Consider the following 25,285-nt stretch of genomic DNA (forward strand, 5'->3'; position numbering starts at 1 on the left):
TGCTTCGGAGCCCCGCATGCAAAGCTCTGAATGCAGCATTCCCGTGATGCAAGATTGGAGAAGTTCGCCGGGTCTTCCTTCACATATTGTAAATAATATCAGGTGACCTAAATGAGGAAGTCCCGCAGCTCACGAGGAACTTGAAAGAAATTCCTGCTGTGTCATTCTGATGTGTATAAGCTGCAGCAGTATGAGGAACACCATGAGGATGCTGCTCTCTTCATCCCATCCTGTCTTTGGATCGGTGTTATTTCTTAAATGCACGCAAGAAGTTTGCATCATTGCATGGAATGAAAACCATTTCGAGTGAAATCTGCTGCATGGAAGTTAAAAATGACAGAGTTCCGATAATTAAAGGCACTCTTTAATCTTTTAGGATAATTTCAAACATAATTATGGGTTTATTTAAAAAGAAAATTATAATAATATGTTGTTTGCAAATCTTAATCTGTATTTGCAAGATCTAGAAATAACTATCGTAGAAAAAAAAGATATTATTGTATATTATATATCAATCCGTGGAGGATCATAAACTCATTTGCACCGAGTTGCTATATCAGCTGTTATCTCACAGTGAGACAATAAAACCTGCGTTTTCTGCGCTGTGGAACTTTACGCGCGTGTCCGGCCCCACCTGCCACGCAAGCTCAGCATTAAGACTGCGCACCTGATTGCACCCATTTTGCAGGACAGTATATGATCTGCAATGTGTTTGTAAAAGTTACCTGGAGGTCGGAGGTCTCCTCGGTTTCCGCTACTGCGCGTCTAATTCATCCATAAACATCAAATCATCTCACTTATGACGACGTGAAAAAGGCCCCGCGCTGCGCCTCGACGCTGTTCAATCTGCTGCAAGTGAAAGGGGCGCACATTTTAAACTCTGCGGCGTTTCCTCTTTTTGCGTGGAGCCGCGGGAGCGCAAAGGGAAGCACGTGCGTCATCTGTCCCTAAAAATCTGATTCTGGCAAGTCATCGCGTAACGCAGCCTCCGATGGAAGACTTAGGAACAAACACATTCATTAAGGTATAAGCTTTTAAAACGCACGACCCTCACCTGGTGAATTAAGACGCACACGCACACACACACACACAGCAAATTCTCCTCCAGATGCGTGTTGATTGTGTTTATTCACGGCGGTTAGGCTGATGAGGGAGCAATATGGAGGAGGCCGGGCGGGCACTTGTTGCGTGTAACCGTTAAAATAGCAGAAATCAAGGCGGCAGCGGAAGCTCTCAGGAATGCAAATTCAAAAGCACTTCATTACTCGCTTTCCCCGCAATCTGAGAGGCTGAGAGACTGAACTAAGAGCGTAATCAAGCCGTGGAGACCGAACCCGCGGCGCGGAGCGGGAGGATGCGTGGACACACGCAGCGTTGGGATGTACCCCCCCCCCCCCCGGGAATTAAGAACCACACTGCAATCATGATTACTTCAAAAGTTATGATAAAAAAAAATCACCTGAAATGTGGCAGAAATTGCACCCGTCCTGCCACTGGAGGGCGCTAACGAGCAGCTGGCCTTTTCTCTTTCCTCATTAGAATGAACAAATGCAGCAAAACAACAGCAGACCAGACCAGAGAGACACAAACCAGCTGCAGCGTGATCTGCGGTTTCACGTGTCGTATTACAAACTGAAGTCTATCCAGATTTCGATGTGTACAAAAAACAGCTGCCGTGCGCTTTGCTTTTCATTAAGGTGCGAACCGCTCTTCTGTTTGGAATATTAATCACGCATTATTACATCTTGAACCATAAATATGTGCAAAACAAGTTGCTGGGGTTGCAAAAAAGAGAATAATCTTCAATTATCAATCATTCGATAATTCTGTGTAATAGGACAAATCATCAGCGACAAGCGACCTATAATCCAGGTATTATTCGGGATTATTCCTAATCTTTAAATGATTCTTCCGGGACATCTGAAAGGCTCCAATAATTCCCAGCAACATGTAACGCACTTGACAAATTGACCTCGGTTTGCTGATGACGTTTCATTATTCCCTGATCTCGTTGTTTTTTTGTTCTCCAGACGGAATGCGAGGAATGCGGAGAATGCGGGGAATGCAGGTGTACGAGCGAGCCCGGCGGGAGCTGACACTCGGCATTAGATTCACGGCTGGAGACGATGACCCGGGGCGACCTGGCAGAAACAGAGAAGAAGACGAGACGAGCCACGGCCAGTGGGAAAGAGGAGCAGGACGGGACGGGAGGCGTTTGATCTCCTCCAACAGGTCGGTGGAGCGTCTGATCTGATGGAGCGGAGCTTTGGGACGGGAAACACGACGTGTGTGAATATTTCCCACTTGTCTCTGCAAAAAGAGGCACTTATTTATTCCTCCAGGCCTTCTTCAAATGTCCGATCTCTCCCTCCCGCTCCCTCTCTCTCCCTCTCTCTCTCTCCCTCGTCTTTGATCATGACTTCACGCGACGGCGTTTGATTCCTGGGCTTTCAGGCGTTCCCTCTTTCTAACATCTCTTGAGGTTTTGAGGACCGTCTGCTGTTTACACACTCACGGTGGCGCAAGAGCCATGATGGTGACGGCTGCGGCATGAGGATGTTGCGGTCAGGAATATAAAAACTAATTAAAGTCGGCCACACGCTGCGCAACGTGTAAACCCGTGAAGACTAATTAAATAACATTTTCAGAAGCAAAGTTCAATCAAAGTCGTTTGAAAAAAAAAAGCAGGCTTAAGCAAAATGAGTGAATAAATGACTTTCCGTTTTGTAATGTGGAATCTCGCGAGAACGGCGCCTAAAAGGAAAAAGAAAAGAAAATCAGTGTGGCAATGGCGCCCTCTAGTGGTCTAATTGCAGAACGGCATGACGAAAATCAAAAGGCAAAATGTTATCAATATGCTTAACTCATTCGAGACCGAAACGTTAAACTAAATCCAGGTTCATTCACTGCAATGATATTTAACGCTAGCAGTGAATTTATTGTTCTGGTTCTGCCCTCATTATAAGTTAATGTGGAGTAAGCTGACCAGATATAACGCAGGTGGGGCGTTATATGAGTAAATACTATATTTTTTGAGCATGACATACTATTTTTAATCATTTTCATGATCAATTTGCATCCACAATATCACCAAATATATTTCAGATTTTTATCAAACCTTTATTATTTCCACGAGAATACGTGTGTCACTGATTCCATAAAATATATTTATTCAAAATAAAAACATTATTTTTGGTAAAAATAACATTATTTGTGTGCGTCCCTCAGTTTGTCTTACCACCCCGTCATACTGACCGGTTTTCTCTATAAATAAATGACTGTTGCTTTAAGTGACATCACAAAGAGGAATTGACATCTTTGAACCTCTGTAGCAGCCAGGAGCAAAGAAAGCAAGTTCTGACATTCCTTTCCATTCCTTTTTTGTTGTTTTTTCATGTTAGCTGAGGTCCGTCAAGCTCAACCTAACCACCCGAATTTAATGTAATCTTTTATTTCCGCATCTTGCGCGACAGCACCACGTGACTCTCGAGGGACGCGCCCTCGGTGACGTAATTCGTGTTAACAGGCGTAACTAATCGATGCCCGCTCGCTTCGCTCCCTAAAGCCTTCTGCCCCCGCGTTGTAGTTCCTTCGCGTTGCTGGAGTCCGGTTGTCGGTCATGGCGAAGACGGTGAGACTCAACAACGGTGCGGAGATTCCCTGCGTCGGACTCGGGACGTGGAAGGTGTGTTTTTGGTCTTCTTTTGTTTTAGCTAGCTAGCTAACAGCTAGCAGGTGTGGGATATTAGCGCAGCGGCGCGTTAATAGCCCGTATCTGTCTCATACTCGGGAATATAAACGCACTTTTTCTGCTCCTTTCGCGGAATAATTCGGAACCGAACGTGATTCTTGCGCTCGAACAGCGCCGCTAGTTGGGCTTTCGGGTTTAATGATTTATCTTTAGTGTCCTTTAAAGCGTCGCGACGCGAACGCTGAAGTGTTTTGTGTACCTGCGGAGGACGCAGGTGTTTGTGAGGCGATGCACCGGCCGGAGAATGTCTGTTTACTCGTGTGTGTTAAAAAATGAAACCGCTTATCGGCTGTTTGTTTGAATTCACGTGACACAAAATGCCTCTATTGTCTTGAAAGTATTTGACCGGCTTTCTCAGACCATTCCTAATCCACAAAGCCCCCCCCCCCCCCCGTTCTAGAATATTCCTTTCATTCCTGCTGCAACCTCAGATCCCACTTGGAGATTTGTTTTGGGATCCGGGTCTCTTTCCTATTAACCTTTGTCCTCTCACCGTCCCTCCCGCTTGCTAGTCTGCTCCCGGGAAGGTGACGGATGCGGTGAAGGCCGCCATCGCCGCGGGTTACAGGCACATCGACGGTGCGTACATCTACCAGAACGAGGTGGAGGTGGGCGAAGGCATCAACGCCATGATCGGGGAAGGCGTGGTGAAGAGGGAGGATCTGTTCGTTGTTAGCAAGGTGAGCACGTCCCCGTTTATCGGACACAAACAGGCGTCCGAACAATCGGAGGAGCGGTTTGCACCTTCGGTGGATCAATAAAAAGATGAAAGCATTTCAAGATTAAGGAAGTGAAAGCGCCCCAGCGGCACTCTGTGATGTAAAGCCCGTCTAAATCTGGACGCCGGCGGGCTGAAGGCCGGCTGGCGCTGATCCAGGAATGTTAAAATCACGTTACGGAACTGGTTGTGTGTCGAGCAGCTGCTGCCTCGACCGGAATAGATCAGGCAGGCTGTCCGGTTCATGCCTGTATGAAAGGGCCGCTATGCTTGCTGAATTAATTCCCGGTCTCCAGACCCATTTGTAACACGTTGAGCAGCATCTTGTAGACATGTGGAGCTGCAGCTGGCTTAAATCTCTCCGGTAGGTTTCTGTTTTGCTCGTTAGTCCCCCCTGGTGGCTATTGTTTTTATCTTTGCAGCTTTGTTTGCTTGTTTACTTGTTGGTTCTCCGGTGCGTAGCCTTCACTGTGGACTTCCTGTCCCCCTCTGTCCTAGCTGTGGAGCACTTTCCACGAGAAGTCCATGGTGAGGATAAACTGTGAGAAGACTCTCGGCGATCTTCAGCTGGACTACCTGGACCTCTACTTGGTGCACTGGCCCGTCGGTTTCAAGGTAGGCGCGCTGCCAAGATGCCGTCTTTGATTCCTGAAGTTCGCACCCCCTTGTCGCCGACGAACCCGCTTGTTGCCCCCCCCCCCTCCCCCCCCCCCCCCCCCCCCCCTATTGTTATAAAAGGCCGGCAGCGATCTCTTCCCTCTGGACAGCAAGGGCGAGGCCATCAGCTGCGGCACCGACTTCCTGGACACGTGGGAGGTGAGTCGAGTTTGAAGCGACGCCGACGTAAGCGCTTCCGAGTTCCAGTGAGCGATCGCGCCTTTTGTCGTTTCAGGGGATGGAGGAGCTGGTGGACGCCGGTTTGGTCAGGACAATCGGGGTCTCCAACTTCAACAAGGATCAGATTGAATCCATTCTCAACAAGCCGGGCCTCAAACACAAGCCGGCCGTCAACCAGGTAGACCTGCCAGTCCTGTCTTTATGCTAGTTCAGTTACATAAGCGAGTAAATAAAGGTCCGGCCTACGTCAAATGAGGTTAATATTGAATAATGGTTAAACGGGGCTTCCGGTTCAAGCGGCGGCATCTCGTTGATTAACGGCAGGAAGCAGCTCTTCCTTCTGGCAGAACCGTTCCGCCGGGCTAACCTTATTCTGCAGAAACATTCCTCTCAATCAGAGCCTTGTTTGAGTCGGACACGCTGTAATATTGAATTGGACCAAACCACAAAAAAAAGCCCACCCCAGAGTGATCCATTGACGGATCGTAAGACCCGGATTCCTGCAGGACACGCGTTGTTGATTTCTCTCGGTTACAATCTTTTATCATGATGTAGTTTCTCGTAAAAACGACGGCCGGACGAGGAAATTCGATAGAACAAATCGTCACAGTTGAGTAATGACGTGCAAAACGTTTACTGTTGTGGCCCAGACAAACAATGTCCATGTCCGGAGCAGGTTGGAGTTGCTTTTTAACCGTGTCAGGCATCAAAGATGTGCGTAAAGGCTAGCTGGTTGTGTGTGGACGTTTGGAAGCGAGAGACTCATGTCCCGAACGATGACTATCCCGCCAGGTGGAGTGCCACCCGTGCCTCAACCAGGAGCGGCTGATCAGCTACTGCCACTCTCAGGGCATCGCCGTGACGGCCTACAGCCCCTTCTGCTCCCCGGACAGACCCTGGTGAGAGCCGTTACCCTGACAACCACAGCCACGCACTATGAAACGCTGGCTCAGCGGTTTTTGTTTTAACCTCGTGAGCGAACGACCGACCGATCAATCGTTGACCTCATGGGGTCGTTTATGTTAATTCTCCTTTAAGATATTTTGACGCGTGATGCGTTCGAGTCCTACGAGCTTCTAAACCGGCTTTCCTTCGTATTGCAGGGCCACGCCCGCCGACCCTTCACTGCTGGAGGACCCGGCCGTTAAAGCCATCGCTGAGAAGCACAAGAAGACACCTGCTCAGGTAAACGGCCTCACTGGGAATCCGCTGGGAATCCGGGAAGGCTTCGTTGCATCTGAAGCCACGCCCACTCGTGTTCCGCCAGGTCCTGATCCGCTTCCACGTCCAGAGGAACCTGATCGTGATCCCGAAGTCGGTCACGCCTCACCGCATCCAGGAGAACCTCCGGGTAACTATCGGACCGCGTTGGGGCGTTTGGGAGGATGAGCTGCGTCTGAAGACTCTCGTCTCCGCAGGTGTTCGACTTTGAACTGACCGAGGACGACATCGAGACCCTGCTGGGGTTCGACAGGAACTGGAGGGCCTGCGCCATGTTGATGTGAGACTAACTCATTTTTAGTCGGCTTCAAACCACAGCAGGAAGACCTTCACGAACGTTTCTCTCTCCCTCAAGGTGCCAGAACCACAAGGACTATCCGTTCAACGCCGACTACTGACGGGAGGCGCCGGCGCCTGCAGCAGGTGGCGGTTCTGGTGGTTCGTGGGCTCCTTGAAGCACTCCCGGTGTGGTCTTCGCTTTATTTCATGTTGCATAGCTGAAGAGAAGCACATTTGGCGTTACTGATAAGCTACGCGGCGCCGATCGGCCGTGTCCGGACTGGTAATCGGCTTTTGGTGGGTTTTTTGGTTTTGGTAGCAACATTTCAGTTGAACACACGACCTCCACTCATTTCAGGACGACTGTCGAACAAGACTCTCTCAATCCGTGTCAACAAAAGGGGTCCCTTCCACTTCCAGCTGCTTTTTGATTGAGCTCTTGAATAAAGTCCTGTGAGTGAAAATAAAAGGTCGGTGCAAGTTTCGTGTTTCTTACGGTGCGTCCGTCTCAATTTCAAAAGGCATTGGTTAGGAACTCTGGGAGTTCCCCGCTCAGGATTTGCTTGATGCAGTTTTATTCCAACTACATTCAACGCAGCTACTCCGGAATAAGGACGGAAAGATCGCGTTATGTGCATCAATTGAGTTGATGGCAGGAAACACAAATTACTGCGGCTACGATTTGATCCGCGCATCTGTCCGGAGGCGTGGCCGAGGGAATCAGTATTCCGCGCTCAGGGGGAAGTCTCTGTGGAACAAAAGAGGATCATTGAGGTCACGGCCGCAGCGATGGAGCTTCCCATCCACTCACCAGGACATGGGGAAAGTTCTCATATTCCCGTTCACGCGCCGAAGCGTCTCCATGTCGCCTTCACTCAACTCAAACACCTGCAAGTATAAAACGCTGGAGTTCACTGGATTGGAACAACGAATCGGCATCTAGAGTTTCAGGATCGGTGTACCGCAAAGTTTTGTGCGATTCGCTGAGGGTTCGCCGACTTGGCAGTAACGATCACATTCCTCTGGATGTGGAACCTGATGAGAACCTGGTGAGACCAAGAAGTTCATGGGTTCAAGTTCACCTTTGAATTCTGCAAGAGGACGCAAAAAGAAAAGAACTGGGTGGAATTTTATTCCCCTACCTGAGCTGGAGTCTTCTTGTACTTCTCGGCGATGGTCTTGATCCTCGGCTCTTCCAGCGTAGCCCTTTATGCAGGAATAGAAGTGAATCGGGGACAGTGGTCGAGTAAAGACCCGAGACCTGTGGAAGACACGAGCCTCTCACCCCGGTCTGCCGTCACAGCGATGCCCTTTGAATGGCAGTAGTCGATCAGCCGCTCCTGCGTCAGGTAAGGATGGCTCCCGATCTGGAAGGACCGACTCGTTCGGCTTCGGTCATCGTTGACGGGAATCGTCTCGTTTGGTACCTGGTTAGCCGCTGGTTCGTACTTCAGGCCCGGCTTGTTGAGGACGGCTTCGATCCGTCGTCGGGCCGTGCTCGTCTAAGGGACGCGCCTCATAACTTATTTATTCAGTCAAAGTTGCTTAAATGTATGGATCTGGTGAAATACAACACTAGTAGTTCTGTTCAAGGCATTTAACAAATCATTACCAATTAATCTACAACGTTTTTTAACTGTTCGAACCGCAACTCATCATTTGAGAGGATTTGGAGTTTTTAAACTACCTCAAGTTCGAACCACACACAAAAGCTTCCGTTTGTCTGTACGTGGGGTTAAACTTTGGAACAGTCCGGATACACACCACAAGCAATGTCAAGGTATTCTTCAATTTAAGCGAGTACACAGACATCTGGTTTACTCACAATATTCAAACAGAGGGTCATGAAGGTGAACTTGTTACTCGTATCAGTGCTTATTGTTTCCATTGCCATTGTTGATATGTGTTTATTACCATTGCTGATATTTGTTTATTATTAATGCTGGAATGACTGTTTAAACAGTCATCTGTTAACAGTGGTAACACCATAATGAATATATATATATATATATGTATATTATTTTATAATTTAACTAATTTCATCCGATGTTTTGTTGTATTTTTCAGAGTCATACAGTGCTTATAGTTGTTGTTTATATGACTTGAACTTTGAGATAGAGGAACTTGTTATGTTTATATATTATGATAAATAGGGGTGGGATTAAATACGCTTTCTTCTTCCCACCCCCTTTCAGGCTGAATTGACATATTACTGATTGTTTAAATGTGGCTCGTTCGATGTGGCACGGTTTGTTTTGTTTTGTTTGCTTTTGTCATTGCCTGAAATAAATAAATACCTAATCTGCAGTATCGAGAGGTCAAATTATCTCCTCGACATAAAGCTGGGTGGAAACGCCAGCTGAGACGTGCATGTGATGAAGCGCCAAAAACGCTAGTTAAAAAGCACCGCACCTTGCTGACGATAAACATTTCCTCCCTCTTGACCGCCCCCTGGTGGATCACGGCTTCAATCCCGGCACCGACCTCCCGTTCGTTGTCGTACGCACAGGCGCCGTCGATGCGCCGGTAACCGGCCCCGATCGCCGCTTTGACCGCCTCGGTGACAGTTCCTTCCAACGCCTGTTGGGGTTTATAAAAATAAAAAGCGAAGTAAACATTCTGAAGCGTCCCATCCAGACTTTATTCCGGGGTCTTTCTTACCTTATATGTTCCCAGGCCGACGAGCGGGATCTCCGCTCCGTTACTGAGGGTCACTGAACGCACCATCTCCAAGCGAGCAGCTGGCAGAAACGCGTTCTTACGTCACTACGCTGCGGGACAGGGTGACGCCGTTGTTGCGGTAAATTTAAACGACAGTGCTCTGCGATCGATTAGTCATGCCTGCCCTATTCTTGGGGCTCCAGCAGCAGAATTAATATGGATCTGGTTTAATTAAGTTAAGAAATTATGTTATTATTTTAGCAGGAACAATAAATTATTCAGTTGATATCACCAGTAAAGTATTACTAGCGGCTAACAAACTAATATTGTCTTTTTATACCGACATGACATTCTCCAGATGTCGGCAACAAATTAAAACTTAGATGTCCATAAATTAAGTTAAACAAATTGAAGTTCCTCTGGATGCAACAGTACTAAAACAGGTTCAAGAAAACAAATGACGAGGATATAAAATTAAAAGCTTAAAATATACACAACACACGAGTATCCACATTAAATAAGCCGTGAGCCACGATCCTCTAATAGTCCGTAGACTATCATTACCGGTAGTACGTAATTCATCGACACGTAACGATACCAATAAAAATAAAAAATAAATTACTCCATTGGTGCAAAATAACAATAAATTAAAGACACAGAAAATTATCGTGGCCTACCTGCCGTGCCGATCTCAGCTCTTTCTGAAGCGCCCGACGTTTGGACAACTCTCCTCGCATTTGAGCGTCCTCCGTCTGAAACGTTACGCCCGGTAGGATCCCGGTAGGAACCCGGTAGGAACCCGGTAGGAACCCGGTAGGAACCCGGTAGGAACCCGGTAGGAACCCGGTAGGAACCCGGTAGGAACCCGGTAGGAACCCGGTAGGAACCCGGTAGGAACCCGGTAGGAACCCGGTAGGAACCCGGTAGGATCCCGGTAGGAACCGGTTTAGAGCGCCCACTGGAACATTCAGAAACTCTTCTGCGACCAATGACATCCGCAGCTTTGCTTTTACCCACGACGGCACGTTTCTCCTGCAGCGACATCAGCCGTCCAGTTGGAACCGAACCAGCTGATACTAATTTGCGCTGAAAAGGTTTAAAAAAAAAAAAAAAAAAAAAAGCTTTATTAACATAACAAATAAAGACAAACTCACGGTATAGATGTCACACTTCGACGTTAGACAGAAAATCCACATCTACGGAGAATAAGATAGGAGGAAATACCTAACAGTGAGGAAGATAACATCACTAATATAAATAAATATACGTGCTAAATAATGAGATCTGCGCTGATCAAGGCGCTTTCTTTGCCTTTTTGGACCTCCGTTCGTTCCGTCATGCTTTTACATATAATTCATGAGCATATAAGGTATATATGTTATATATAAAAAATTTTTTTACAACTATAGGTGTCCAGAATAATGACAGGCGTACTGCATTATTTGGCATGTGTCGGGTGTGAGGGAGACCTTGCCATCACCATGGTAACCGTGCCCGTCATACTGTACTCTGACACGGTTTTCAGTGTCCTAACGATTTCTTACATCGTGCGGTTTTTGTTTGCGCCTTGAACACAAAACGTAATTAGATTCTCCACGCAGGACTCCTGCGGGAGCTTGACAGAGTACGCCCTCTAGCGGGGTTTATCTGGAACTGCTGGTGATTCTCGACCGGAAAGAACAAAGCTGAATTGATGTTTCCACACATTCCTCAACAGAAAACACAAATTGTGGCTCTTGTAACTTCTTTTTATTCATTTTCCAGACTTTACACGACCAATCGTTCAGGCCGCACTCGGAACACGAAAACACTGGAACACAAAGTGCAGATGTTAGACGGCGACAAACGGCACCGTCTACACAGATAGGCAACATGAAGAGCGAAGGTGCTGAATATTGCACATTGTGATCCGTTCAGCTTCACTGGCAGACACGACCCCAGGAAATGGTTGGTTTCTTTTTGCCATCAGTCCAACTGGATGAGAAACACAAACCTCTCCAGTGACCACGCATTCACCAGCGTGCGTCACGGGGACCGCTGCTAGGCAGACGCAAGGAACAAAACGAGAAACGAGGTAACGGTTGATAACAGGAGCATTAAACCGAGGACAGACAACAGGCGGGAAACGAGTAAATCGTGAAACAGGGAATCGACTAGCTTGTGGGTGCAGAGCCCCAATGAGCATCCAGTTAGTTACTGGAGGACTAGCAGCCGATAACGATCAAAGGCAACACGTCTGAAGATGTGAAGCTCCGAAGCAGCCGTTGAATCCAGCTTGGATATTTGTTCCCAGAGAGAAATTACACACGGAAAAGGACAAAAGCCGCACGGAAACCCTCGTCTGTTCCGTAGAGATATAAATTAGCATTCAAGTCTACAACCAGGACTGAAACCACGCCGGTGCTCAGGAGCAGTCGGTGAAGGTGGTCACCATGTTCCCCCTTCGCTGGGTCACCGTCCTGCAGTGCTGCTTCGCCGAGCCCTGGAATCGGCCGTCAGTCCTGGAACTGCCCGCGTTGGAGAACATCTTCTCCAAGACCTCAAACATGTCATCAAAGTGTCCTCCGCCGAAGCCCCCCTGCTGGAACTGCCTCCTCTGCCGATTCAGGGTCTCCCTGTGAGCCTGGAAGTGGCTGTCAAAGTGCCTCTTCTGGTGGGCTTGATTTTGGGAGTGGGAGTGGGAGTGAAAGTGGTGCTGGTGTCGCTGCTGCTGACCAAAATGGTCAAAGTCCTTGAAGATGTCGTCAAATTTGAAGGACTGGTAGTGCTGGTTGAAGTCGTATTCAGCTCCTCCTCCTCCTCCTCCTCCTCCTCGGCCTGCAGACGGGCCGTGTCCAAAGCGGTCGTAATCTCGCCTCCTCTTGTCGTTGGATAACGTCTCATACGCTGGTAAAGACAAAGACCGACATTTGTCAATTCATTTGTATTCTATAAATAGACTCCAATTAAGATTCAGCTATGTACACATATATATGTATGTATATATATACATATACACACACACAGAGAATAGAAAGCCTTTACATATACATACATACACACACACAATAAAGGACTCGAATAAGCATTTCCACATCGTCCCGCTACGCGATGACGTCACTCACCCTCCGCCACCTCTCTGAACTTGGCTTCGGCGTCTGGCCGCTTGTTCCGGTCCGGATGGTATTTCAGAGCCAGCTTATGGAAGGCCTTCTTGATCTGGAGCTCGGTGGCGTCTTTGGTCACCCCCAGGATGTCGTAGTAGTCTCTGGTAGCCAGGATGAACTCTGAGATCAGCAGGATGTGCACCGCGACCAGCAACACGGACTGCGCGGTGGCCATTATGGCTGCTGCGGAGAGAGAGAGGAGCTTAACAGCTCCGTTTGGTGCCGCCGATCCGACGGTCCGGGCACGAAATGACCTCAGTCAGCTAGCGAGCGTTAGCTTGCTACAGAGAGGCGTTAGCTTGAAAATGACAACTCATCGGCTTAGCGAAATAACGGAGAGATTTAGGTCAGCTCTATTTTTACGAACGACTGTTTTCAACACTCGAATATTTGTTCCCACTTTCAAACAAAGCCAAAAGGACATAAATGCATTGATGTTGTTACCTTGCGGCTGGGCGGGGGGGACGAACAGCCTCGGGGAGCCGCCGCAGACACAGCTGATGTGAAACGAAAGCTAACGAGCTGCGTTCCAGAGGCGTTAGCACCACGACTCGCAACGCTATTGGTCCATTTCCTAATGTTCTGAGTCCGCAGCACTGTGATTGGTGGAGAGAGTGCGCACGCGGGGAATGGGAACAGTCCGATTGGCAACCGAAGCGAAGCTCGTATCGAATGACGGGGACCCGCCTCGCGAGCTTCTTGTACATTTATTGATTAAAGCACATTCTAAAAGTATTAAATGACTGTTTTAATGTTTAAAGAAACACACAGATAACATGGGGTTTATGTCATATTATTTTGCGTAACTCACACGATGAAATAACTCAAACAAGAGGAAACGTCAGTAAACGTCACTTCCGTTACTAAGCCACAACGAGGAAGTAAGTTTGTTAGCTACGTATGGATTCTTGAAACTATTTCCACACCCCTCTATCTGCTGTAATCAGCACTGAAGCTTAATTTGCGATTATCTTTTATTATTTTTGCAGCGTTCAAACCTCAAACTTTAATTTAGAAACCCTACGTAGATAGCCAATCAGAGACTGAGTTGGGCGGGCCTTGTCGCATAATGATGCGTCATCGGTCGGCTGTGTGTTTACGAAGCCACTTCGAAGTTCTAAAGTTCCTTATTCTCAGCAATGCCGCGGTACTGTGCGGTGAAAGTTTGCAGAAACCGCGGAGGAGCCGCATCGGGACAAAACAACAAGAAGTTTAGCTTCTACCCGTATGTTTTATTTGTTAAGTGACCCGGATTGAACGTTTGTTGGCTACGACTGCTTCCTCTATACCTCCTTTGCTAGCATTCCTTTTAGTCGTGGTTAGCAGTAGTAGTAAACGCGACACCGAATGGCTTCTTTCTCTCCAAGGTTTCCTTTGCGAGACAAGCCCAGGCTCCAGAGATGGGTGGACAACATGAAGCGGGGGGAGTGGACCCCCAGTCAACACCAGTACCTGTGCAGCGAGCATTTTGCAGAGGAATGCTTTGATATCCGATGGGGCATCAGATACCTGAAGACCACGGCTATCCCGACCGTTTTCCCCCCCAAGGAAGATGTAGGTATCTTTTTTTCCCCTTGTCTTAACATTAATCACAATTTAAACCTGTAGCAGATGCCTACCGCTACATACATCAGAATACTTTCACATGCAGTAAATAAGTAGTTTATTCTGTAGTATTCTGATTAAAATTTCCACTTTGCTCCCATTGAATCATCCCATTCAATAACGATTTGTTTTCTCTCTTGTCAGGGGGGTGAGGAAAAAGATTCCGCCATTAAAAGAAGCTCTAAGGCCAATCCCAGCACTTCCGACTTTGAACCCACAAATCCAAGGCCTCCGAACATTGCTGCAGAGAACACGGAGATATTTGAACCGCCTCCAGTAGAGACCTGTGAGACGTCAAGCAGCGGCGGAAAGCAAACGGCGCCCTGCCTTCCACTGCCCCAAAGCACTGAGCCCCATTCTGAGGAACACGCGGACCCTACTGCCCAGCACGCAGCACTGGGCCAGGCTTTTAGCTTTGGCCCCGTGGAAATGGTCACGGACGCACCTGCAGGATGTGTTTTGGAGGAGAGCAGATCCCATTTGGACGAGCACACACACATTTACGAGCACTCGTACTGCAGACGGGACACGGACAAGAATCATCTGTGGAATAAAATCTTGACTTTACATGCAAAGATTTTGGAACTGGATCGCAGAGAGGAGCGTAGCGTGGCCCAAATCCACACCCTGCGGACGGAGATAGCCTTCCTTAGAACTGTTTTTGAAGAGAAGCAGAAAGTTTTAGAAAATTGTGTTTCATCCATATTGGTCTGATTGTAATAAAAACTATGGCCTTGATGTTAATTTAATGCTCTGTTTCGTTTATGCAGCGACACTATTTTCTATTTGCTGCTTTAACACCAAAGTTTTGTCGACATCTTGTGGACATCATAGAGGATTACATTGGTGCAAAACAACCTACGTCATCTCCTACTTCCTGTTTATTTTCTGCAACCAGTCGTCAGTGCCACAGTTTCTGATAACCTATCAAACACTGCGTCTCGTATTGTAAGTGGAATTAAATTATTTTTTGAGATAAAACTGAATAAAATGACGATATACCCTCCAGTCAGTTAGCAGCGGCTAACATCGCGTTTATTTCGGCGTCTATTTGCTAGCTGCTGGGCTAAGTAAGCTAGCCTCTAAGCATCACTACTGTAAATAGATTAAATAAATGAACACAAACAGCTACATTGTCTTTTATGCATTTAAATTTAGCCTAGTAAAATAAAATTAGTCACAACGAGGCTCCCTAAAACGTGCATTTCTAGATAGATTCATGGGCTATATAGCATTAGCATCAATATTTTATTTCCATGTCTAGTCCAGCGTTAGCTTGATTCGGAACCTGTTTTTCTCTGGCGAAGCAAGCTCGCTGCGGCGATCATAGGTTCGCGGCCCTTCGTAGCAGAATCTTGCTCTGAATCACGTCCGTCAGCCACTTATCGGTGAACTCTGACCTCCCCGGCGAGCGCACCAGCCTGTCGGACTCCACGGCAAAGAGCACCTCCACGGGCAGACTCTGCGGTTTCACCTTAGACACGTCCACGGCGAAGTAAACGCAGGCCGCGCCCTGGAGCGGCCTCTGCGGGCTCGGGGTGCTGCAGCGGGCCCGGTAGTGGTAGAAGGTGCGATGCTGCTCCTCGTTCGAACGGAGGAAGTCCAGACTGCAGAGCCAACAGGGCCGCAGGTTCCAGCTTTGGATGTACTCATTGATTTGTTGCTTCCCGACCTCGACTGAAAATTCTCCGCTGGCCACCCAGCTGGGAACCCCCCTCCCCCCGCCATCACCACCGGAGGCGTCCGTCTGCTCCTCCGCGACACTGCGGCGGTGTCTGTCCAGAAAAGCCTTCTCGAGTTCAGCTGATTCTGTTGTCAGATTCATGTTTAGTTCCGGTTTGTCTTTATTTAGTTAAAGCTGTTGTCTCCGACTGTTTTTTGATTGCTGGGGTCGTTTCCTTGGCTACCAGGATGCAAAGGGGGGGGGGGGGGGGGTCAAATGGGTCCGTGTATCTAGTTTCAGGAACGGAACTGAAAGACGAGTGGTAATTTGATTTTTCGTTATAAAATGCAAACAGCAGCATTTAAAAACAAGGCGTTTTCCGTTCCGTAGCCAGACAGGGAGGGGTTAAATTTACAAAAGGCGATTTTATTCTCAATTTCTGTTTTGAATAAGTGAAAATAAAATAACTAGGGCGGAAAAAATGAAATGGGAACTATTTTGTCCAGATTTTGATTTGTATTTTTTTTTGCAGGATACTTCCAAATATCCGAAGAGGAATCTTGACCGGACGCGCTGCAGTCGATGCCTGCTGGTCCTCTAGAATGCCAAAAACATTAAGCAGCAAATATCTCCCAGTTTAATGGTGATTCCTCCAGTGCTGTTCCAAGTGAGCGTACAAACGCATGTCGCGATTCAGGATCACACTTGATAGCGTGACCAAGGCAGTCGGCAGCACGGACTTCATCTCCAGGTTCTCCCGCGTCAAGCCCGGCGCCGCCGCCGCAGTCGACAGCATACATGCGGAAAAATCCATGGCCAACGACCAGATCGTAACCTCGAAAAACAATGCCACTGCCTCGCCACCTCAAACCACCATGAAAGAGGACGAAGCAGACAACAAACCGATGCTACAACACAAAGGAGGGGATGCAGCAGCTAAGGACCTCATTCCTGTTCCGTGTCCAGTGGACGAGGCCAAAGATGTAGAAGCACGCACTCCCTCTAGTCCTGGTTCCTCTCCACCGCCACCAGAAACACCCCGACCTCCAGCAGGAACGCCCTCCTCGCTCATTCCCAAAGCTGAATGTGCCTCGCAGCCCATCCCAGCGCCTCCTACCTCCCCTAAAAAAGGCTTCACCCACTACCTCTCCTACCCCCGGCCGAGCGTCCAGGAGTTCGTCGGCAGCTACATTGCGCCCCTGGTCCCGAAATTCAGAGTGGATTCCAAAAGAGCCACAGCCGAAAAAGACAAGTCTTCCTCGGTTGCTAGGGAAGAGCCGGCGGGGGCGAAGGCCGAAGACAAGACGGCGAGTGAAGAGGAGAAAATGAAGAAACAGTTGTTGAGTCAAAGAGAGAAGGTGAATATTTAACGCACGGTAAGTGTCATGGTGATGATATGATATATGCCCGCGTTGTGCCCGGGGGTGCGCTCCATACAGATAACGGCGCGGGTGAGCGTCGACAACAGGACCAGAGCTCTGGTGAACGGCCTGCAGAGGATCACCGACGTCGACGCCCTCGTCGGCCGAGTGGAGGAGCTCAGCTTCCACCTCCTGGAGTTCCCCGAGACGCGAGGCGTCGCCGTCAAGGAGAGGGTGCTTCCATGCCTGCTGCGTCTGCGCCAGGCCAGAGACGCCCCTCTCCAGGGTGCTGCGAGGGAAGCGCTGGCCCTGGTCGGCTACTCCGAACCCGTGAGAGGCAGAGGAATCCGAGTCCTGGCCATCGACGGAGGAGGAACGAGGTACCGGCGTCACAAGCGATGCTCGTTCTGTTGCGGTGCGGACGAACGCAAAGCGACAGCCATCGCCGCGGGCGTGTCAGAGGTCACGTCTGCGCGTTAAAGGTGCTGATTCGACTCTGCGCCTTCGTTGCAGGGGACTGCTGGCTCTGCAGACCCTCCACAAGCTGCAGAACCTGACGGGGAAACGGGTCCACCAGCTGTTCGACTACATCTGCGGCGTCAGCACCGGTACGCCGGTATCACGCGGGCCGACGTGCAACGCGACCCCGTCACTCGTTGGCTTGTCTCTCGTTGCTCCAGGCGCCATTTTGGCCTTCATGCTGGGAATTTACCAGATCCCCTTAGAGGAGTGCGAGGAGATCTACAGGAAGCTCGGTTCGGACGTCTTCAAGCAGAACGTCATCGTCGGGACGGTGAAAATGAGCTGGAGCCACGCTTTCTACGACAGCGAGATATGGGAGAGCATCCTCAAGTCAGTGCGCAGCGCCCCCCCCCCCCCGCGCCTTGATCTCTCATCTCTCCGGGGGCTTAATTTATGTCCATCTTTTATCTGAAGGGAACGGATGGGTCAAGATTTTATGATTGAGAGCGCCAGGGACCCACACTGCCCTAAAGTAAGACACGCCCCCCCCCCCCCCCCGTGTACACAACCCTTATAAATGTCATTCATAAGTCTGTCTGACGCTTCAGGTCGTCGCTGTTCGTTAACTGGCCCCCCTCTCTCCGTGTGTCCAACAGGTGGCAGCGGTGAGCGCCATTGTGAACCGGGTTTACCTCTGAAGGCCTACGTGTTCAGGAATTACAGACTCATGCCGGGAGTGAGATCTCACTACCTCGGAGACTGCAGGCACCAGACGTGGCAGGCCATCAGGGCGTCGTCGGCCGCGCCGGGATACTTCCAGGAGTTCGTCTTGGGGAAAGACCTCCATCAGGTGCCGCCGTGAGCGTTCCAGTCATCACAGAGCCTCCAGTGTGCTCCTCCGTGATTGGTAAATAGGCCAGATATCTTTAGATGGTCCTCACGGGCAGCAATTAAGATCAAGGCTCGGCTTAATTTTGATAACCTACTTAGGCTAAATTAGCCGCGTCCCTTTTTCTGATAAGTATTACTCTTCCCCTGCCAATTCCTAATGAGGGAATTTTGATGGGCAGGCCTCTACACCAGTCAGTAATCGAATAATAATTGATTGATAATTGGTGATAGGCTAATCAATCTAGCTAACAAGCTTGTCCAGCTGCTAATTGAACGGATTAACAAGTTTAGATTTACTTCCATTGGAGTCTGGGATGAAAGAGTAAAACATTTTTCAGTGTGTGTGTGTGTGTGTGTTCTGCACATTCCTGTTGACTTTCATCGACAGTTTGAGCTCCTCTTTCCGCCCACCGGTCTCACTCCTCCTCTAGTTTTCAGCATTAGAAGCGGTATTTCTCAGGAATAAGTGCAAGACACCAGAAATAAATACAACGTACGAAGACAGAGCGGAAGGACGATGCCTTCACTGCCTCCTCATAAGCGGGACGATGCCTTCACTGCCTCCTCATAAGCGTAAAAAATAGTTACCAGGGGGTAAATGGCTTCGTAATCGAACCAGGACAGGAGGAAGATCCAGATCTGGATCCAAAATAAGCTTCCTTGAAGCGAAGCGTCGCTCTCACTTACCCCCGTTCAGAGGCAGGGATATGACCTTTGCCCCCATTCCTCAGGGGAGGATATGTTAATCCAAACCCAAACCTTTGGATAAACCCTGAGGAAACGTTAAGTGCTAAATCGTTCGGGGAATCGATTTGGCTCGCCGTGGTCGTAACTTAACTTTCAGTGGGTTTCGTCCCTTCGTCCTTTAACCCTTCGCGCCTCCCCCCTCAGGACGGAGGCCTCCTAATCAACAACCCCACGGCGCTGGCCATCCACGAGTGTAAGTGTCTGTGGCCGAACACGCCGCTGCAGTGCGTCTTGTCTCTGGGCACCGGGCGGCACGAGACGGCCGCCAGGAACGGGACGACCCACACCAGCCTCAAAGACAAGCTCACCAACGTCATCAGCAGCGCCACGGATACGGAGGGTAAGGCGGGAAGCGGAGGAGACGAGGGCGCCGACCTCCGTCCGGCTTTGACCACCGTCTCCCTCCGTTTCAGAGGTGCACACCATGCTGGACGCCCTCCTGCCCGCCGACACCTACTTCCGCTTCAACCCCCACTTGAGCGAGGACGTCCCGATGAACGAGAGCCGCTTGGAGAAGCTGAACTTCCTCAAGGGCGAAGGCGAGCGCTACCTGGAGCGCAACGAGGCCAAGCTGAGGAAGGCGGCCGGCGTGCTGGGCCAGGAGAAGAGCGCCATCCAGAGGCTGGCGGAGTGGCTCAAGCTGAAGGCCGACATGTACGAGGGCCTGGCCTTCGTCTCCAAGCTGTAGTCGTTGCCACGGCAACCGGGAAGTACGAAGAGACGAGCGAGAATGCAGGGATCTTTAAAAACTCACAAGAACTGTTGGGATTTATCAGTAAAAAAAAAAAAGTGATTATTTCGGGGAGTGAGAATGATCATCGCCCGCCGAACACTAAAACGACTGCTTGAGAAAATGCGTAATTCAGATTATTTATTAATTATTAATAGACGACGAACGTGTCCGACGGAGACGGGAGGAGATCAGTCCTCCCGATCGTTGGGGGGAAAGCGAGCCGGCTGTCGACTGAAAGCATCAATAATCCGATCGATGCTATTTTGTGATGAAATGCGACTGGATGTTGTGTAACTTGAAGACTTGAATTAAAAACCAGTTGATGCGTGAATTGCACATAACGACGACTATTCCTAACGCTGCACCGGACGGAGGCCTCACACGCCTGACGAAGCAGGGTTCGAATCCCAGACTGACCGATTTAGCTGCTCGGATGCCAATAAGGAAGCATCCGGATACGATCGCGTGAAGCGACGTTCTTATTGATCCATTATTCAGTATTGAGATTTTGCCTTCGTCTTCGCACAGAATCATATTATTCCTGATTCCTTCATTCCTCATTTGTTCCTGGAATGCAAAATAAAGGCCTTGACGTGAATCTCATCTCCCGACCTGTGTGTTATTTCACGAGTGGGTGACACACACACACACACACACACACACACACACACCCATCCTATTTGGCCAACAGTCGTGCATGAAAATCAAGTCACACCCTTGGGAAACGGTTAAAGTTAAAGAGCTGAGAGCCCGACTTTGTTGACGCTCGGATGCATCGACGTGTCGAGTCCTGTTTTCTCCAGGGAATTATATTTTTCATTTAAACCTGCCAGCTTTCCCACAGGACTTTAATCCATTAGAACATCGATACGCCTCGTCCGTGAAAGGTAAAAAAAAAAAAAAAGGGTCACATGGATTCAGTGTGGGAAGAAAATGCATCCCCTTCATTTAAAAGATGTCTGAACTACAACAAAGAGAGCGAGAGAAAGCCGGAGGGATTGATTTGTGTTGAAACGGAGATCAATTATAAGGCTTTAAAATCTGGAAATTTAATATAAAAATAAATAAATATATTTATCCTGTAAAATAATTAATTCTTAATACATCCCAGGACTTCCCAGGCAGGCGAACAGCCTCCATGTGGATGTATAACAGGGACCGTTCGGTTAAACCGGGTCGCTGCGGCTCGGAGATAGGAGAAACTAAGGAGGTCTCACTCTTACACACTCTCCGCCGACTGGAAGTAAACGCAGCGTCGCTGAAAATAAGGCGTTCACCAATCAATGCACGCGCGTGAAACCACGCACACATCAGTTTACGCAGCGATTTAAACGAAAGTTTACGCACGAATGCGTCGCGTCCATGTCGACGCCCACGCGAGTCAAGGTTTTTCACTGAGGGTGTCGCCCTCTGTGGCGCGGAGACGATCTTTGTTGACTGCTGCTTTTGACAGCGGCGGAGGAGGAGAACGGAGGGGACGGTGGACCACGGATTGTTGCTGCAGAGGGGCACGCGCGCGCGCACACACACACAGAGGATCAACACGCACAACGTGCCGGCGTGGGAGGAAACAGGACGGTGAGTCTGCCTCGCTATTTTGTTATTTCTCCTTTTGAAGATGGGTAATGTGTTTTTCTCTATGATGATGATGATGATGATGATGATGATGATGATGCAGTGGATGTGTCGGGTCCCGGTGATGCCGCTCCACCGGATTAGCAGGTGATAACGCAATACCGCACCGAGGTGCCGCCGCCGGTTGTCGCGTTTTGCACCCTGGATTGTGTTGGTGTTGGACCGCAGCAGCCTGCGCGCCGCACGCACCGTGCCCCCCCCCCCCCCCCCCCCGGGATGCACCGATGCAGCAGCTACCGGCCGAACGGAACCGAGAGGATTATTATTCGTCTGTGGTTCTATTCACCGAGGCCTCGGTTACACTCAGATGCATGGACACAAAGGCCTCCCGTGTTTTTATCAGTTCCATCGATTATTAGACAGAAAGGAATCAGCCAAGTGATTGATCTCTGCGTGATTTCTCGTTTGCACTGAAAATGATATTCGGTCAACCAACCAATCAATCAATCAATCAATCAATCATCCTGTCAAAATAATGTTCCATTGTAAATGATAATGAGTCATTAGAGAACATTCTTCCAGCAGTGCCAGAGACAACGCTGTAAACCCCCCCCCCCCCCCAGCCCATTGTCTTTATAATATACCAGAGTTTATATACCAGAACTGCATATTCCTGCATCCGGGAACAGAAGAGATCAGACTGTGGCAAAATGTCTTTACAAAGGCAGCACTTGGAAAATTGAGAAATGACCCCCCCCCCCCCCCCCATCCACAATCTTCTCCGTTGTCCATCGATGGCTTGAAGCCATGTGTGCGTATCTACCGTTCCCGTTTTTCCGGTATCCGGTGGAACTTCCGCTCAGATCCTTTAAACAGATCGAACCGCCCCGGGAAGCTGCACCTCGTCTCAGCGTTTGCTTACGGAAAAGAACTACGACGGGGTCAGGTGACCAAAAACAATGGCGTCGCCGTGGCAACTGCTGCAGCAAGAAGACTCCCTTTCTGCTTCTGTTTTTATGAGTCTCTCGCAGAGTCATAAAGTGGATCCAACCTGACAGAACAAACATCAGAGCCGTCTGACCGACTGGTTCTGCAACAATCACTCAACAGTCGTTTTGAACATCTGTATCATCTTAGTCAAAGCCTTTATTTGTGCTGCCCGTAAATCAAATATTATGACAAGTGGCAATGCAGGAATAGGACATTAGCCGCGCCGTGCTTGTTGTGGCATGAACAATACCGTCCTGTTGGCACCACCTGAGTTCGTCCCCGGAGAGCGTTAAACTCAGCCCCTTCATGAGGACGCAGTCTGCAGGTAGAGGACAGGAAGGCGCTGGAGCGTCGTCCCGGGGCAGATATTTAAACTCCTGACTCGGGTCTATGAGACCACCAGGAAGCTGCAGCACAATTAGCATCATTGATCCTTCTGTATGCTTCGGGGGTTAATGGCATCAGCACCCCGTGGTGAGGGGGGGGGGGGCTGGTATTAAAGGGATAAAATCGTTTTTATTGAGGGCCCGGGACACATTAAATCAACCGGACCGGCTGAAGGCCGAGGGTTTAGCCGGTCGGCGGCGCGTTCATGGGGTCGGTGGAGGATGAGAGAGAGAGCTCATTTTTACACAATGTAATTTTTACACAATATTTGGTATAGAAAGTGAAATAAAACTTATATCAAATCACCAAGTTTCTGCAAAACAAAGGAAGAATGTTCAAATCCCAGAGGTGGGAGCTTAAGTTGTTGTACAGTGGGCTTAAAAGTAATATTACCACCAAACTCATTGTCACAGCTCTAAAATGATTATCAGGATTTAGCTCAAAGACGCCTACTAAAGAGCTCCCCTTATTAAATGCAGCATCCAATTGGGACGAGGCATCAGCGTCACGTGACCTGCGTCAGCAGGTTTGTGCAGCCGTAGCATTTTATGAGAAGCTTCAGCTTGACATTTTAAAATGACAACCAATGGAAATAACTGGATCTGTAGCTGCTAAATGCTAAATGCTTAATTTACCTGCAGCTTCCCTCATCAGTCTGTTTCTGTGTTTTAAAATAAATAAATAAAATATAGCAGTGAATGCAGTCTGGCCATAAAACCAAAATAGTTAGCTGAAATGCTAAGCTATCGGGGACGGCTCTGTGACCAACATCCAGACTCACCTCATCCACATAAAAGCGACTGCGTGACGCGTTTTCAACACGTGCCCACAGGCTGCATCTGTTCTCCAGGTGATATCAATAAGACTTGAATTATTTATGCGGTGCAGGTCGGCGCTACGCCCGTTTGCCTTCCCAGCGTTTTCCTCCACCATATGGACGCTGCTGGTTTTGACCCCTGACCCTACTCCGTCTTCTCTACTCTCTGCTCCGTGTCTCACAAAGCCCATTTAACCTTTACCCAGCCGAGGCCGCCGCAGCCGGCTGGCTCTGTCCACGCTTCTTGCCTGGTTAAAAAAAAAAAAAAATGCTTGCAAATACATTGCAGATGAAGCGAAGAGGAACACTGGAGGAACACTAGAGGAATCAGAGCTTCCCTTCTGAAGCACAGGAAACCCCTCAACATGGAGCACGGCTCCATTACAGCCAGATCTTCACTCTACGAAAGGCCCATTAACAAGCAGCTACGTTTCTAAACCAGCTATCACATACTTTTCCCACGGTGCTATCCTCCACGTCCGCACCTGGAGAAGCTATCAGGTATTCAGGGAGTGTCCCGCGATCTGGATCACATGACATGCCGATAGTTGGGTTTACGACGGTACGGTTAACAGTCCTGCCGTCTCTTGCATTGTCCTGCATTTGCATGTGTGTGTGTGTGTGTGATTTACTCGAGTGGCTCCTGTCCACCTGAAATATTTGCGAATGAAATTAAACTTTAGTTCCGAGTAAATTTCAGGTGTTATTTATCTCTCTTTTTTTTTAATGCAGTTTTCCTGTGGCATCATTTTGACATGTATGAAAATTCTAAAAGGAATTCTGCTTTAAACTAGAACCTCAAAAGCACCGACTGTGCAGAATATTCTGGCTTCGGGTAATGATGAGGCACGGCGTGGCCTGTCTGAGACATTTTCTCATTTCTGACCGATTGTGTGTATCAGGTATCCCAAATCCATAAATGTCAAGAGGATGAGGTCGTATTAACGCCCGGATTATCGATCCTCGGATTAGGTGTTGGGAGGAGATCCCTCACAAGCTCATTAATACATTCTGGATCAGGATGAGTGCGTTCATTTCAATGATCTCGTTTAACCAAAATCCCAGCAGGAAGACGGACATTTCTATCGTCTCCTCCTCTTAGAGGAAAGCGGATTCGACTCCCACCACATCTCTATCCTTTTCCGTCGCTCGTTCAGGCAGGACGGAAAGCATCAGAGCGAAGCCGACAAACTTATTAAGTGAGTCATTCATTATTTAATGCTTACTTAAAAGCCCAATTCAATTATACCTCTATTAGAGTCATGATTTAAACGTTCCTCAAATTAGGCATGACCGTTGGTAGAGGGAAGGACAATAGAGGCTGCCTCGGCCCGGTAAACCCCGGTCCGCTCAGACATCATCTGTTTTCAGAGCACCAAAGTGCTGACTGGACCCTTTGTATAGAGAGAGCAGTGGAATCTGTTTTACTGCGGGGGTCCAT

At 48.8% G+C, this 25,285-nt stretch overlaps 5 protein-coding genes across 8 annotated transcripts; 3 read left to right on the plus strand and 2 right to left on the minus strand.

The window, feature by feature from the left end:
• The first annotated feature begins 3,543 nt into the window (after positions 1 to 3,543).
• On the plus strand, positions 3,544 to 7,275 carry LOC137911027 (aldo-keto reductase family 1 member B1-like). The gene is made up of 10 exons (XM_068755451.1): positions 3,544 to 3,685; positions 4,264 to 4,431; positions 4,968 to 5,084; positions 5,208 to 5,285; positions 5,362 to 5,484; positions 6,099 to 6,205; positions 6,410 to 6,491; positions 6,574 to 6,657; positions 6,725 to 6,807; positions 6,883 to 7,275. The coding sequence occupies exons 1-10, from the start codon at positions 3,620 to 3,622 to the stop codon at positions 6,923 to 6,925; spliced, it is 951 nt and encodes a 316-aa protein (XP_068611552.1). The 5' UTR covers positions 3,544 to 3,619; the 3' UTR covers positions 6,926 to 7,275.
• Positions 7,276 to 7,371: 96 nt separating this feature from the next.
• LOC137910656 (aldo-keto reductase family 1 member B1-like) lies at positions 7,372 to 9,533 on the minus strand. 3 transcript variants are annotated; one of them, XR_011106073.1, is made up of 7 exons: positions 9,468 to 9,533; positions 9,219 to 9,386; positions 8,092 to 8,308; positions 7,949 to 8,012; positions 7,769 to 7,852; positions 7,618 to 7,694; positions 7,372 to 7,554 (listed from the first exon to the last, which is right to left on the minus strand). XR_011106073.1 is itself a non-coding variant. In XM_068755033.1 (7 exons), exons 1-7 carry the CDS (start codon positions 9,531 to 9,533, stop codon positions 7,614 to 7,616), a joined length of 651 nt encoding a protein of 216 aa, XP_068611134.1. In that variant the 3' UTR covers positions 7,372 to 7,613. The 3 variants fall into 3 exon arrangements, 1 of the variants encoding a protein (XP_068611134.1); XM_068755033.1 differs by having other exon boundaries at positions 7,372 to 7,694; positions 8,061 to 8,173; positions 8,234 to 8,308; XR_011106074.1 differs by lacking the exon at positions 7,372 to 7,554 and having other exon boundaries at positions 7,565 to 7,694.
• A 1,667-nt stretch (positions 9,534 to 11,200) lies between these two features.
• On the minus strand, positions 11,201 to 13,151 carry dnajb9a (DnaJ heat shock protein family (Hsp40) member B9a). Of its 2 annotated transcripts, none has more exons than XM_068755031.1 (3): positions 13,058 to 13,151; positions 12,572 to 12,796; positions 11,201 to 12,353 (listed from the first exon to the last, which is right to left on the minus strand). In XM_068755031.1, exons 2-3 carry the CDS (start codon positions 12,786 to 12,788, stop codon positions 11,872 to 11,874), a joined length of 699 nt encoding a protein of 232 aa, XP_068611132.1. In that variant the 5' UTR covers positions 12,789 to 12,796; positions 13,058 to 13,151; the 3' UTR covers positions 11,201 to 11,871. The 2 variants fall into 2 exon arrangements, with proteins under 2 accessions (XP_068611132.1, XP_068611133.1); XM_068755032.1 differs by having other exon boundaries at positions 12,572 to 12,793; positions 13,058 to 13,077.
• Positions 13,152 to 13,707: 556 nt separating this feature from the next.
• On the plus strand, positions 13,708 to 14,947 carry LOC137910654 (THAP domain-containing protein 5-like). The gene is made up of 3 exons (XM_068755030.1): positions 13,708 to 13,838; positions 13,981 to 14,167; positions 14,363 to 14,947. Exons 1-3 carry the CDS (start codon positions 13,753 to 13,755, stop codon positions 14,930 to 14,932), a joined length of 843 nt encoding a protein of 280 aa, XP_068611131.1. The 5' UTR covers positions 13,708 to 13,752; the 3' UTR covers positions 14,933 to 14,947.
• A 1,617-nt stretch (positions 14,948 to 16,564) lies between these two features.
• On the plus strand, positions 16,565 to 20,667 carry pnpla8 (patatin-like phospholipase domain containing 8). Its single transcript, XM_068755546.1, is given in 9 exon segments — positions 16,565 to 17,239; positions 17,321 to 17,622; positions 17,756 to 17,850; positions 17,923 to 18,094; positions 18,179 to 18,236; positions 18,361 to 18,385; positions 18,388 to 18,554; positions 19,487 to 19,682; positions 19,756 to 20,667. Coding segments are annotated over 9 exon segments (1,965 nt in total). The 3' UTR covers positions 20,031 to 20,667.
• Positions 20,668 to 25,285: the final 4,618 nt, after the last annotated feature.

The sequence above is a fragment of the Brachionichthys hirsutus genome, chromosome 22, assembly GCF_040956055.1.
Source record: "Brachionichthys hirsutus isolate HB-005 chromosome 22, CSIRO-AGI_Bhir_v1, whole genome shotgun sequence".
NCBI lineage: Eukaryota > Metazoa > Chordata > Actinopteri > Lophiiformes > Brachionichthyidae > Brachionichthys > Brachionichthys hirsutus.

Coding starts and splice junctions, on each gene's coding strand:
- LOC137911027 (XM_068755451.1), top strand. CDS start 3,620: ATGGCGAAGACGGTGAGACTCAACAACGGTGCGGAGATTCCCTGCGTC. Junction 4,432..4,967: donor ATCTGTTCGTTGTTAGCAAG/GTGAGCACGTCC, acceptor CCTCTGTCCTAG/CTGTGGAGCACTTTCCACGA. Junction 6,492..6,573: donor ACAAGAAGACACCTGCTCAG/GTAAACGGCCTC, acceptor GTGTTCCGCCAG/GTCCTGATCCGCTTCCACGT.
- LOC137910656 (XM_068755033.1), bottom strand. CDS start 9,533: ATGGTGCGTTCAGTGACCCTCAGTAACGGAGCGGAGATCCCGCTCGTC. Junction 8,013..8,060: donor GTGTCTTCCACAGGTCTCGG/GTCTTTACTCGA, acceptor TCCTGCATAAAG/GGCTACGCTGGAAGAGCCGA. Junction 7,853..7,948: donor ACAAGAAGACTCCAGCTCAG/GTAGGGGAATAA, acceptor TGGTCTCACCAG/GTTCTCATCAGGTTCCACAT.
- dnajb9a (XM_068755031.1), bottom strand. CDS start 12,788: ATGGCCACCGCGCAGTCCGTGTTGCTGGTCGCGGTGCACATCCTGCTG. Junction 12,354..12,571: donor GTTCAGAGAGGTGGCGGAGG/GTGAGTGACGTC, acceptor TGTCTTTACCAG/CGTATGAGACGTTATCCAAC.
- LOC137910654 (XM_068755030.1), top strand. CDS start 13,753: ATGCCGCGGTACTGTGCGGTGAAAGTTTGCAGAAACCGCGGAGGAGCC. Junction 13,839..13,980: donor AAGAAGTTTAGCTTCTACCC/GTATGTTTTATT, acceptor TTTCTCTCCAAG/GTTTCCTTTGCGAGACAAGC. Junction 14,168..14,362: donor TTTTCCCCCCCAAGGAAGAT/GTAGGTATCTTT, acceptor CTCTCTTGTCAG/GGGGGTGAGGAAAAAGATTC.